General features: G+C 41.1%; 1 protein-coding gene across 1 annotated transcript; it reads left to right on the forward strand.

The window, feature by feature from the left end:
* Positions 1-947: 947 nt before the first annotated feature.
* Positions 948-13,667, forward strand: opn3 (opsin 3). Its single transcript, XM_020653283.3, has 4 exons — positions 948-1,601; positions 5,308-5,627; positions 9,953-10,204; positions 10,923-13,667. The coding sequence occupies exons 1-4, from the start codon at positions 1,277-1,279 to the stop codon at positions 11,193-11,195; spliced, it is 1,170 nt and encodes a 389-aa protein (XP_020508939.1). The 5' UTR covers positions 948-1,276; the 3' UTR covers positions 11,196-13,667.
* The last annotated feature ends 562 nt before the right edge of the window (positions 13,668-14,229 follow it).

The following is a 14,229-nucleotide window of genomic DNA, read 5'->3' on the forward strand; positions in this document are numbered from 1 at the left end:
AGTCTTTATGCAAGAAGTGCTCACTTGTTCAGGATTTCAGATAGGCCTACAGCTTGACATTAAAAGGTCCCGTAACTGATCAAATGTGCTCACTCTGCTCTCTGCTCTATTAGACTGAGGAACTCGTCTGTCCCCCTGGCCATAGCACGTGTAACACCTCTCTGTTATGGCAGGGGGGAAAGCAGTGGACCACACCTGATGGACAGAAAGCATTTTGCAGCTGCACTTCAGTTTCAAAGAGACAGCCTCGTGGTAGACACTTTAATGTTAGTCTTGATAAATAATACATTAGCAAAATTACACCTTTAATTATGCATGTTGTTTTTTTTATTATTCCTATTACTGCATAGGTTAGATTTTCTTTGTTTAGGTTTAATTTTGATCTCTGTGGGGGTAACATTTTGTGCAGGTTAATAAAGGTTATACATACCCTGGACCCCTCTGGACAGGTGCGTGGCCAGAGGGGTGGCCAGTGGTGGTATAGGATTATGGAATATTATTGGCCAGCCCAGGTGCTACCCAAAGTCCTTGACTATTATTGGCTATTTGCCTTGCAAGAGGTTTGACTTATGTTGAAATCTGTGTTGCAACAGGCAGCTCATAGTTTTCAGTGTGCAGATAATTGTTTGCAATTTTTGAAAGACTTGTTAACAGTTTTGACATTGGACGTACAAATTGTTTGAGTACTTGATTAATTAAGATCAGAAGATGCATACAGCAAATAAATGCTCTTCACTTATGTGTGTGTATAAGTGACCCCTGCACAAGTCAGTGCCCCAGTTGGGCCACCCCAGTCCCAAAAGTCTAGACACACTCCTGCATATGGGAGGGGGGACAGCGGGTGTTAGGTGTTATGTGGTGAAATGTTAGTCAAGGGCACAAATAACATAGGAAAGGGTTGAAACATAGTGAAAATATAATTACATTTGAACTATCAGCTGGCTACAGGAAACTGTAGCTCAGCTAATCCTTTAATCATATGTGGATCACAGCTCCAAAACAGGGTTCAAACAATTGTGGCTAATAATTTAGGATTTAGGTCAAAAAGTGTTTTATTCTGAAAGTGAAGTCGGAAATATGACGTGTATCGATCGTGGAGCTGACAGTGGTTCATTGACCCAGTTTGGAGAAACAGCAGTCGTAAGCTGGTTTGAATGAGCGGCGCGGGGAGCGCGTGGTGGAGTGGAAAGCTTGTGCAGACTGTCTCGTGTCCAGGACGCGCGCCCTCACTCCACGCGCAGAGCACAATGCCGGAGCCCAAGTTTTCATCCACGCAATGAATCCCGCAAACGAGAGCAGAGTCGGGAGAAGTGTGGACTCGGATCATCACCTTTTTGCAGCTGGAACCTACAAACTTCTGGCTCTGACCATCGGCACCATCGGAGTGTTCGGCTTCTGTAACAACGTGGTGGTCATCATCCTGTACTGTAAATTCAAGCGGCTCCGCACACCCACAAACCTGCTGCTGGTCAATATCAGTGTGAGCGACCTGCTCGTTTCTGTCATCGGAATAAACTTTACCTTTGCTGCGTGCGTCCAAGGCGGATGGAAGTGGAGCCCGGCGACATGCGTGTGGGACGGCTTCAGCAACAGCCTGTTCGGTGAGGACCCACAAACTCTATTTATTTATTAAAACCAACATTCATGTCAGATGTATTCATTCTTTATTTATTAAAGAAGCTTCACTGCCACATAAAAATGCTATAATATCGATTATACGACAGTAGCCTGTATGTTAAAATTGATTGAACAATTATAATGACTTTCTTTCTATTTAAATTTGCATAAACTTTCACTATTTATTAGAGGCTGCTTAATTTAATAAACCTACCTATACTGTCAGAGCAGTTAAACAGTTAAAGTGTCCTAATTAAATTCATACATCATACATCTCAAACATCAAATCATTACTCTGTTGTTGTTCATTTCACTAGACTATAAGTCATATTTATCATACATGTCTCAATTCATTATACTGGAGTTTCCTGTACAGTTATCTTCTTCTGCAGACTATAAAACTGTTTAATAAGCCCAAAGTAATTAATTTTTGACTAAAGATGAAAAATGTAAAGTCTCAGCCTTATTTAGAATAAAAGCATATCCATACAATTATGCAGAAAGCTTGGATGTGTAGATAACTGCATAACTGCATTCAAATGGAGGTAACAGTCGAACATCACTTTGTGCACACCTCTGTCCCTTTCTCCTGGTAAACTGTGACATCAAACAAACGACCTTGAATTCTTTTCCCATTACTGAACATTTTCTTCTCTCGTCTTTAAGTGTTTTTTTATTCAAAGTGAGGTCTTTCTGCAGGTATAGTTGCATTATGCAGAGAGTGGTTTTGTCACATTTTACTGTAAGATAATTGTCCTTTTTATTGTCAGCTTAACTGTGTAGAGCTGCAACGATGTGAATGAACAGTCAGGGTCACACTTCAGGTCCCACCCTGCAGGAAATAAAGCTCAGGAGGACGGGGGTGTGATAATGAGCTCATTAGAGTAAAACCCTCCAGGCGTTTGCTACTATATCAGCAAACTACACACATTAGAATGTCCCGTAATCATCTGTGGACATCATGATCTAAAGAACATGTATTCATGTACAGCATCACCACACTGCAACACTGACTGTGTTGATCAGGTTTCATTTCTACTGTGTTGATCTTTTTAATGTTGATCGAAAATTTATTTTAATCCAAAGACGTGGGAATGCCTTCTTTCTTTGTTTACATTGAGACTGAAAGGATGTGGTTTCTTGGCCCTCACTCTGATTAGCCTGGCAGATGATTTAGATTCCAATTTCAGTTTCTGCTCATCCTGAGGACTCTCCTGCCTCTCCCTCGTCGTTCATGGTGCTCTACAGCAGCTTAGATAATAAGCTCACATGTACTGTGTGACATTTTATATCCTGTTGAAACCCCCAAGGTCACACAGACCATGATGTCATGATTTGGGAAAGGGCCGAGTGCCTAAACAATCCAGATACGTAATGGTGAAAACACAGCAGCATTTGACAAAACTAAAGCCAGTCAGTCTGCAGTTTTTAGCTTTAATGCTCAACATTCAAACAGTTGCAACCAACTATTTTCTTACATTGCAAGTTTTGTCACCTTGACCCTTTAGATCTTAGTTTTTTGTAACTGTGTCTTGTAAACAGATGAAGGTTATATCCGTAAGTTAAGAAAGAACAGAAAAAGCTCATGTTAGCAGTAGCAGCTTGGTACGTAGCCCCTTAAAGCAACAATATGTAACTGTTACACCTTTAAATAATAGTTTCAAAGGTCAATTTAAAACAAAATAACTGTCAACAGGGAAAATGGCATCTCCCCCATGTCCACAGAGCGGCCCAATCACCTGTTTCCTTCAGTATGTAACTCTGGAGACCTTCGGTGGGTGCCAAAGCGCACCAAACCAAATTCCTAGTTCTTGTTGCTTTAAGCCCTGTCAGAGAACATGAATACTGGTTTGTTCATGATTTAATCTGCTTCAATTACAGGGCTAATTTATTGTAAACTAGGGGCACATCCAGCGCTACTTTTAAAGGTACTGAACGTAAATGTGGCCACCAGGCGACTCTCCAAACAATAACAAAAGATGACATCGAGGCTGGTGGGGGAATCATGGGAGTGATTTTTATTTGCTACTCCATCCCCATCCCGATGAAAACAAACTCTGAGTTGACCATTAGTCAAAATGAACGAGCAAAACCAACCTGAGGAAGAGAATATGTTTACCAACAAGCTAATGTATCAAATATATAATTTACATGATGTTTTTACCACAGCGGCACATACAGCAACAGTAAGGCAGCTTTCAGTAGCTTTTCACATTCCCTTATTCAGCGGTCTTTGGTGTAACATCATGTTTCCATGACTATGAAAAACATGTAGCGTATGTCATGGCCGCCACCACAAAAATGATTCATACTTGGAGTTAAAGCTAAAGGAATCCTGACCTTAAAGTTCAGCTAACATTGTTAATAACTCATTCTCCAGCTCTACCTGACCTCTGGGTCTTGAAAGATAAACACTGAAAGAATACATAGAAACTGAGCTAAAGACGTAAACTGCAGCTCAGCCCCCAGCCCCTCCTGACATCTTATATCCTGCATGAACTGCCAGAGAAAAAACGATTCTAAATGTTTAACAGCTTTATTTAGTGTTTCAGCAGTTTTAAACACCGGGTATCTTTTAATTAGAAGGGAGGAGACCTTTGTGAACAAGTTTGCTCCAGGTAGAAACCTTGTGGCAGCTCGGCTGGCAGCCCCTCTTGATATTCAATGTCTGCACAGGAGCATCGAAGAAAAAAACTTTTCAGTTCTTCACTTGATGTTTCTACAGGTTTTATTGATAATTTCTCCAAACAAATACAATCAAGTCTCATAAATATGTGATAAATAACTTAAGTGTTCATTAATAAATGTAGAGAGTTTAAATAATGTACAATCTGGTCTTCAGTCCTCTGTCGTAGTCAGGATACCCTTTAACTTAACAGCCTTATTGAATTAAATATCAAGATAAATATTGATGCAAATTGCTTAACTTTTTATGTTATAATACTCAGCTCATGTTCAGCTCCACAGCTTGACAGTGTAAAAAAAAGAATCCCATAGCTCTTATCTGTGTCCTCTAGTCCTCTGCAGGGATGTGTCGTCATCCTGTTATATGTATTACTCAGAGGAGGTTGGTGTCAGTGTGCCCGACACGCTGGCCACAGGGACTGCAGCAACGAGCCCTGGCAGTTCTGTCAATGCCTGTCCGTCCTCGTGAAACCCGAGCAGGGGAGCTAAAACGAGTCACTGCACAGAGTCTGTTCAGAGGCCCTTTTGTTTCTCCCTCTAATCAAGAGAAGAATGAATTAAGGGTATTGGATGATTGTCGTTGGATGAATCGATAGGATACGAGATGCAAAATTGATTTTGGGCGGTGTAACATGACTCAGGCTTGCAAATGTGATCTTTGATGCACTAGAAGAACATAAAAAATGCAAATACTTTAATATAAATTGCATTCGCCATTAGTTTATAAACACTTAACTTGAGTGCAGAAAAGCATGATGCAGGTCTCAGAAGTGTGTGTGTGTGTGTGTGTGTGTGTGTGTGTGTGTGTGTTTGTGTGGGTGTAAAGTGTCTCAAAGGTTTCAAGGATTCATGACAAAATGCTTTAATGCGATGTTCAGAATGCATGATGAAGCTCATTGAGTCCAAATAGATGCTGAGTAGCCACTGACCCAGATCCTGCACTTATCGCTCTGCATTACTCAGCGTGTCTGTGTGTCCGTCTCCCCCCACCTCTCCTGTTGCCAGGCATTGTTTCCATCATGACTCTGGCGGCCCTGGCCTATGAGCGCTACATCCGGGTGGTCCATGCGCAGGTGGTGGACTTCCCCTGGGCGTGGCGGGCCATGGCCCACATCTGGCTGTACTCCCTGGCCTGGACGGGGGCTCCGCTGCTGGGGTGGAACCGCTACAAGCTGGAGATCCATCGGCTGGGCTGCTCGCTGGACTGGGCATCTAAAGACCCAAATGATGCCTCCTTCATCCTCCTCTTCCTCCTGGCCTGCTTCTTTGTGCCTGTGGGAATCATGATCTACTGCTATGGGAACATCCTCTACACTGTGCAAATGGTAAGACATGCTTTTTCTTCTGTTTTTGCATACTTTACAAGTTATGAGTTAGACGAATAAACAGAATGAATCACACAGATTCATGAATGGAGGGCGGCTGCTGCTGATGCAAATCTGGAAAGTAAACAAGGATGACAAGGAAAACTGAATGTTGTGTTCCTACTACGAGCAAAAACTGAATAAATACATAAATGTCTGAGCTTCTCAGGAGGTAGTACATGACGTATAAAGAACAATGGGAAAATTGGTGGATGACACAACACGCTATGATACGTATAGATTGACATATTCCTATTACCAACATAAATGCAGAATATATTAAAAGCAAAAACAAAGTAATGAGTAAAACTGCGTGCTGTGCATCAAGCTGAGTTTAGTTTTTCTTGAAATAACATGTATATACTTAAAAAAGATAACACAACTCATTTCCAGACACTTAACAAGTTTTTCTTTGGTTTACTTTGTATAAAGCTGTGGCTCAGAGGTCGAGTCAGTCGTCTGTCAACAAGAGGGTCAGGGGTTTGATCCCCAGCTCCTCCACATGTCTAATGTGTCCTTGGGCAAGACACTTAACTCCAAATTGCTCCTGCTGCTTCATCAGCGTGTGAATGTGTATAAATGGATTAGTTTAGTTAATGATGGCACTTCAAACAGCAGCCTCTGCCATCAGTGTGTGAATTTAGTGTGAATGGATGGATATGAGCTGAAGTTTAAGTCTGAACACTAGAAAGGGACTATAGAAGCTCAAGTCCATTTACCCTTTACCTTAAAATAAGATGTTTACCAGGACTCATCAGGTGAATGTGGCTTATAAAAAGTGAAGTCTTGTTTGACAAGAAAGACGCGTGCACACTTTCTAAGATTTGAGTTTTAGCAGATAATAGCTTTTGATAAATCACCGGCTGGATACTTTCAAATACTATCTTACATTTTCTGCTTCCTCCAAAGGTCATAAAAACAGCTTTAAACGACAATTCACACCCTCTCAGGTCTCAGCTCACACTCACGCTCTGACTGCCTTTATCTTTTATAGTTGAAAAGTGGCATCAATTTATTTCCACTCCAGCTAACTTCCAGTTCAGTTTACTTATCACCTCACTCTGAACTGCTTTCAGCACTTTGACTTGTCTTTAGCACCGAGCCCTTGAACATATTCTTTCAGAAAATGTAATCTTACCTCATTACAGTTGTGAAATAAAGTACAAGATGTGAGTAGAATAGACTCTGGATCTTGTTACTTTGGACAAAAGACGGTGTAGATTCAGAGGCCTCTGGGTGTTTCATTTTAATGAAACATCCTTGACCCTCTCTGGCAAAGTGCTAACCTTCACTCCTTTTTTATTTGGCCCTCCATTATCATGATATACTTCCGCACCTTTAGTGCTCATTATGTAAAGTGGGAATAATTGGAAAGCTCATTGTAGTTTGTGTCTGTACTGAGCCTCAGACGTGCAGCCTTTTAAAACGTCATCAGCTGCAGAAACAGTCTGGTCGTATTGACTAAATGTATACAGGCTTGTGTTAATGATTTCTGCAACGAACACAGATGAAAGTTTATCTTCAGCCAAAAAAATGCTCTAATCTGTTTGTGGCTGTGGAGCAGATGGCCACTCAAATGTTTGGACAGGATAGTATGTGAGCAAATGTGTGAATGAGAAAAAAAATACACACAATTTTAAACCAATGACCCAGATTTCTGTCTTCATCAGTTTGGAGAAGCTACAATCATTCCTTCAACAAGTAAGTACATTTTATTTATAAAGCACATGGACTAATGTACTAGGCTCACAAAGTGCTTTACAGCAACAAAAAACAACAAATCTTTAATAAAACAGGAACAAACGAGTAGTTCATGGACCAACATTATAAAACCAGCTATGACCAGGAACAATAATTGGCACAGTAAAACATGGATCAACTGGTAGACTGAATGGACATGATTACCCATAGGCCTGTCTAAACATCAACATTTTAGCTGCTTTTTGAAAGACTCAACAGAGTCCGAAGAATGTAACAAGATGGGCAGGGAATGATGCATTTTAGGGCTGTAAATCTTTGGGTGATCATGATTCGATTTCTTGGGGTCAAGATTCGATTCAGAATCTATTAACGATTTTAAACGATTCTGGATTCATGATTCAAAGTCTATTTTTGAATGAGTACATATACTTCAGGATCTACTCCAGTCATCTGTGAGACTGGCTGAATTTCTTGCTGCTCCATTTGGCATTCTACTGAGTTAAATAGCTAGCATTAGCACTTAGCAGGAAGTGACTGATTAGTCCAAAAACATTTTTTGGGAAGTTTTAAATCGATTTAAAATCTCAGAAGATAAGAATCTTGATTTTTACGTAAATCAATTTTTCTTCCCACCTCTAATGCATATACACTGAAAATTTCCCTCAAGATTTCAGACAGGCTGCCCCTTAAATCTTCCTGAATTGCTTGTTCACACATGCGTTTCAGAGCAGGAGGCTGTGTGTGTGGGGGTGGGAGGGGGGGTTTCAGGAGGCCGTACATGACCTAAAAAGAACAGTGCGAAAGTGGTGGACACTTTAATGACCGTTTTTTTCCATCATTGCTTCGTGTAGTTCCCCGAAAGAGCGGAGAAGAATAAACTGGAGGACAGAGAACAAATGATTACACCAGTCGGCTCTAAACAGACCACCAGATGCACCCGATGCAGCATATATTTGGCCTGCCGCTCTGAAATCGGGTAACCCTGATAGATGTCAGTGGAAAATGTGTGTGTTTGCGTTCACATGCAGCTCAACTTGAAATTTAGGGACGTTTTGGTGCCAGCTTTGTACATGTTTGAGCTCACCAAAGGAAAACTTTGGTGCATGTTAATAAACTAACCACTAAAGTTTAACTAAATCTGGTTGTTTTAGACTTCCATAGTTATCAGGATGATCCTCAAACTGGCAACATAATTAAATAATGCAAAATGAAAAATATCAATATTGATCAATAAAGAGAAGAGCTGTAGTATGATACTGCCCTGGCTGAAAATCTAACTGTGGACCAGTTTGAACCTGAAAAAAGTGGAACACTAAAATGGAAAGTATTTCATAAGGACTGTAGCACATCAATAAAAAAAGAACCTGTGACTTCTTGAATACAAATAAAAACTTTCATTGATTCAGTCAGCTGCTGTAGACTGTCCTGAGGGAGTCTAGGAAACTGAAATAGAAACTTTATCATCTCATCACTTCAGCTGAAGGATATGAGCTTACCTACAGAGTCTGTTGTCGAGGTATTACTGCATTGTTCTACGAGACTTTCACAAACCAAGGCTAAGAAAATAATTAAATATAAAACTTTACCTTCAAAGCTTAATACATTATAAACACATTCAAGGTCTTAGAAACATTCTTAATGAATAGTCTCCCTGTTTCACAAAAGCTACTTTAAAAGTCCAATCAGTAAGACATGTCCTGATTTAAATGGGTTAGGGTTAGGGTGACCTCACACATAAATAACCTTACTGACAACAACAATGCAGCAGCCAGTATGTCCTCCTTCTAACTTTAGATTCTGGTCCTGAATGCTCTGGATTTGTTTGGACCAGAGAAGGTAGGTGGTTGGTAGGGTACTCCACACGGCCATTTTGGATGCCCCTCGGTTTTCCAGGCCAATGGCAAACCAACAGGTGTTGCAGCGATGGAAGCGGGTAAGAGAAGTGGTTCAGCTCCACGAGCAGAAACGTGCTCAAACTAGGATCAATGTTGGAGATGCTTTTGAAAAATGGAGAAAGGTTAGAACACAGAAAGTTTTACAGACCGATGCAGAGCTGGATAAACACTGAAGCTTCAGTGTCCACCACATGGTGACCTGCGTGATCATTGACTCTAGAGAGGAGGGGGCAGGGGGAGACAGCTCTCTACAATGTTTTGTAGTTGGACTGCAGTACCTATTTTAAACGCTAGGTGTCAGAGTTACATATTGCTCTTTTAAACAAGGGTCTTAAGTGTTACTATATAAGGACTGCAACAGAAAATTGTGACCTTTTTTCAACTGAAAATATGAATTTCTAATTGCCCTAACCTTGATGCGTTAACAGTCCCTCTATTCTTTGCGTTGCCTTTCAAATTTAAATGAATATTATTGAGCTTTGTGGTACCCCTGTGTAGCATGACATTTGTTTTGATGGTGTTGGCAGCAACACACAAGCTTCTTCCATTTTTTGTAAGACTGAATTTTTACGTCTTGTTAGTTGTTTCCGTCTTCGACAATCACTGGTTTTAATGACAGTCTAAAAGCCTGTCTTTGTCAGCCCAGTTTCCCGCTCATGGTTACAAATTTCTCTCTCCTGTTTCTTGCAGCTGCGTTCCATTCAGGACCTGCAGACGGTCCAGATCATCAAGATCCTGCGGTACGAGAAGAAGATAGCTGTCATGTTTTTCCTGATGATCTCCTGCTTTCTGGTGTGCTGGACGCCCTATGCTGTCGTCTCCATGATGGAGGCCTTCGGCAGGAAGAGCATGGTCTCTCCCACCCTGGCCATCATCCCCTCTTTCTTTGCCAAGTCCAGCACGTTCTACAACCCGCTCATCTACGTGTTCATGAGCAGAAAGGTTTGTAGCCCTGTGGCTCTGTACATAACTTTAAAGTTTGATGAACTTTCAGTGAAGGATGAGGTTGGCATTAGTTTAAGCATCGCCGGGCTAAAGTTTTGCTGCAGTCTAAAGCACAATATATTTCATTGGGGAGTCGTAATTGGCCTCATCCTGGGGTTCAGTCGATTTCTTTCCCCTCCAGTGGCCAAAGCTGAACTCTCTGTGGACAAATAGGGCAAATCAATGACTTCTCAATCGTGGGCCATGGTTTTGTGCTGCTGCATTTTGAGCAGGAGGAGTGCCTCAGTATTTGTCAATGAAAGATGGTTTCTTTATTGGCATTTTGGGGATCTGTCCTACACAGAGATGTTCAGAACTTAATTTCCCAAAAGCCCAATTTCTTCATAAATATAGGATCTATTTCAAACTGAGAGTACCATCCTCATCTTAGTATTTTTTTACTTCAATTTTCAGCACCTTAATATGTGCAGTTTTCATGTGTGTAGGAGGATGGTTGTCCCTGGCACCCTCAGAGGCTGGTGCCGTGTGTGTGTGTGTGTGTGTGTGTGTGTGTGTGTGTGTGTGTGTGTGTGTGTGTGTGTGTGTGTGTGTGTGTGTGTGTGTGTGTGTGTGTGTGTGTGTGTGTGTGTGTGTGTGTGTGTGTGTGGTACAGTAGAGCGATTAAACAAAAGGTGATATTTCATCCCTTGTATCCTCTTTCTTTTGTTTTTCACAGTTCCGCCGCTGCTTGTCGCAGCTGCTCTGCTCGCGGTTCTCTTGGTTGCAGCGCAGCCTCAAAGAGCGCCCCCTAGCTCCTGTCGAGCGTCCCATCCGACCCATCGTGGTGTCGAGGCAGTACGGCAGCAGGGACCGACCCAAAAAGAGGGTGACTTTCAGCTCCTCCTCCATCGTCTTCATCATCACCAGCCATGACTTCGATCAGATGGATGTAACCTCCAAGGCTGCAGAGTCCAGCAAGGTTAATGTCATCCAAGTGAGGCCGTTGTGATCCACAAAGACTGGACCGCCCACCCAAACCTCCACCACTCTGTTTGCCTTAGGACCTTACATACAGTTCCAAGCCAAAATGACCTTACGTGACCTCTCTGGACATTTCTGCGTCTACACATGTGTAGGTGATTGTTAAGATGCATTCAGACAAAAAGCAAAGAGAATTTTTGAAGCATGAAATGACGTACACAGTTGTTCATGCTAACAATATTTGGGCTAACAGAAGTAGCATTGAGAGCGCTGTAATTTTAACTTAAGAAACTATCTTTTTTTTAGTCCATTTGGTAGCATCTCGAAGGTCTGCACAGCTATAGTTGTGTCTGGTCAAAAGTCGGTGGGCTTAACAAATGAAGCACAAATGATCATCAATCCAAGCGGTCGTTCCATGACACCAGTCACTCATTTCCACCACAGGAGTGAATGGGAGAGGATGCTACAGTGTTTAGGCGGTAAATTATTAGTGATATTGTGTGTGCTTTTTGTTAAAATAGCAGAGGAGTTACCAACACAGAAATTCACCTGTGCTAAAAAGCCACAAAAAGGTGAATAAAAATAGAATCTTCAGTTTCAGTTCTTGACTATAATCCCTGCTGCAAGGACTGAGACGTTTGATCATGTTTTTATTCTCCTTTTTGCCTGTACATCACATGGAAAGACTGAAAATCTTCAGTGTTTCAGCACCTTCAATTAGACCAGTCTAATTGAAATGTTATTATCAGTCATAATGACTGCGATAAGTTATGACAACCAACTAACTATTACTGTTTTGACGACTTGTGTCTTAATTAAAGAGGCTATTTTGCATTTATCTCAGTCTGTGGACTTTTTGTGGATTTTTAACCCAGTCAAAATTGTTGTGCAGGTATCTCCTCTGCCATTTTTTCTTCGAAATTTCCTCCAGTACCAAATCACAGTCATGTTTTTGATGCTGTTAGTAGGCACAGTTTCACAGCACCTCTGAGTATTTAATTATTTTTATTTAACATTAGGTGTGGTTAAACTTTAAAACCACCTGTTGTAAGTTATTTGAATATATTGTTTTCTTCTGTATTGTATAAGAAAGGGAGGGCTTAGCCCTGCTGGCCTGTTTATATCATCCGTACCTGATAATGATGTTGATTCAGCATCCCCTCTGTCTGATAATTGCTAAGAAAACACAACATCTGTTTCCTTTGGGTTCATAATGCCCTGTTAGAGGGATTTTAGCGGTCATGTGACTTGCTTCATACAATGAACTGCCTGAATTTAAATGGACAGGTGTTCTCCAGCCTTTTATGATAAATTGACTTGGACTTGTATAGCACTTTTCTTGTCTTCTGACTACTCAAAGCACTTCACACAACACTTAAAATTCACCCACTGATGGAGGAGGCTGCTACGTAAAGTGACCAACCGGCCAACAATATTACTCCATTCACACACCGCTGCAGCGGGAACAATTCGAGGTTCAGTGTCTTTACCCAGCTCTTGAAGTCTGAATATGGATCACTCAGGCGGTCTACGGAGGATTTTCCTTTTGGTCCCTAAGAGCCGCTCCTGTCGCCTAGCAACCACAAAAGCTGCACCAGAACTAGCTAACATAACTGACTAATCTATCAATTTAAATATAATTTAAAGTTTCACGGCCTTGTCTGTTTTTATCATTTGTTTTGGTTGATTTTTGACTAAACTTAAATAATTAATTGACATATAAAAGTGTAATATTCTGCCGTTTGATGGTCAGACTTTTAAAAAAAAAAACATTTAATTGGCATGGAAGGCGTCTCTGGATGTTTGGTTCACAAGGATTGCACAGGATGCATCCTCGTGGCCCCAGCAGAAGTAGGAGTTGAAATGTGCAAGCCTCTTTGACACAACCGGTCTTCAAATGCACCCTTACCAAGGATGCAGCCGCTGCTTTGAGACGCAGCTACAGTTACTGGAAATGGCCATAAGAATTTAGCGAGCTGTGTGCAGAATATTATGAAACCAGTCATGACTCTTTTCAGTTATCCAACACATTTAAAAGGTTATTGTTGGTTGTTTTTAAATCGAGGCAAATAAATATAATTTAACCCTCAAGCAAGTAGAAAGAAAATTTACTTCGCTTTGGTCTGATCGCAGCTTCAGCACCAACAGTCAATAATCGACTGTCAACCCAGGATCTCCACTAAACCTTTTTCCTGACAGTGTTTTATGTAAGCAGGTAGTATGAGGGTGACATACCTTCCAACATCAGCTGTGGTGATACAAGTATATGATGCTGTGGTAACAACTCATATGTTTCTCTTAGAAAAAGGATCACACTTATGTGTTATTATACCACACAGGACATCTGCACAGCTGCGTCTTTAGAGGCCAGCTGTGATATGGATCAGACGATTTTGGTTGGTACCCAACTGTAAAATAAAGCCTTAGCTCCTTAGCCATACACCATGATACACAAACTGACCTGATCATGTATGGATTCAATAAAGAGAAGCTATTTTAAGGTATCTGTCTTGTGTGTTTATCCCACTTCCATCTTTGTGTGCAGTGTGACGAGCAGTCGGTGTGGAAAGACATTTGGTGGATTTATATGTATGAGGACGAGCAGAGTGTAATTAGATAAGAGGAGATGAGAAAGGGACCTCGGGAGGCTCCTGTGAGACACTCCTCTCATAACCTCCTGGGCTGTCAGCTCTGAATAGATGTGATGAATTGATTTCCATGCTGATAAAACCCTCATTCAGTGACCATGTGACCCGGCACACCTTGTATTAATATCACTTGGTCACTGCATAGTTTGGTGTTATGGAAAATACTCTTATTTGCTTCCTTCCAAGGCAAAATGCTCCAAAGTCCCTAGAGACTTTTAGTTTAGCATAGTATGAACACTGGAAATAGTGCCTTGCTTTGAATCAGGGTTCTTAGAGATTCTTTAGGTACCGTTTTTTATAAAAAAAGGCTTTTAATCAGCAAATGTACGCCAAAACCTTTTCATAAAGTTAATGTGTTTTTCTTTGCTCAGAAAAAGTGGATGTAGCCACTGATTTTGTTGAATTGGCCTTTGC

The sequence above is a fragment of the Labrus bergylta genome, chromosome 10, assembly GCF_963930695.1.
Source record: "Labrus bergylta chromosome 10, fLabBer1.1, whole genome shotgun sequence".
Lineage (NCBI taxonomy): Eukaryota > Metazoa > Chordata > Actinopteri > Labriformes > Labridae > Labrus > Labrus bergylta.

Excerpts from the sequence above, each read along its gene's own strand:
- opn3 (XM_020653283.3), top strand. The coding sequence starts at position 1,277 with ATGAATCCCGCAAACGAGAGCAGAGTCGGGAGAAGTGTGGACTCGGAT. Across the intron at positions 1,602-5,307 it reads CTTCAGCAACAGCCTGTTCG|GCATTGTTTCCATCATGACT; the intron begins GTGAGGACCCAC and ends TCCTGTTGCCAG. Across the intron at positions 5,628-9,952 it reads TCCTCTACACTGTGCAAATG|CTGCGTTCCATTCAGGACCT; the intron begins GTAAGACATGCT and ends TGTTTCTTGCAG.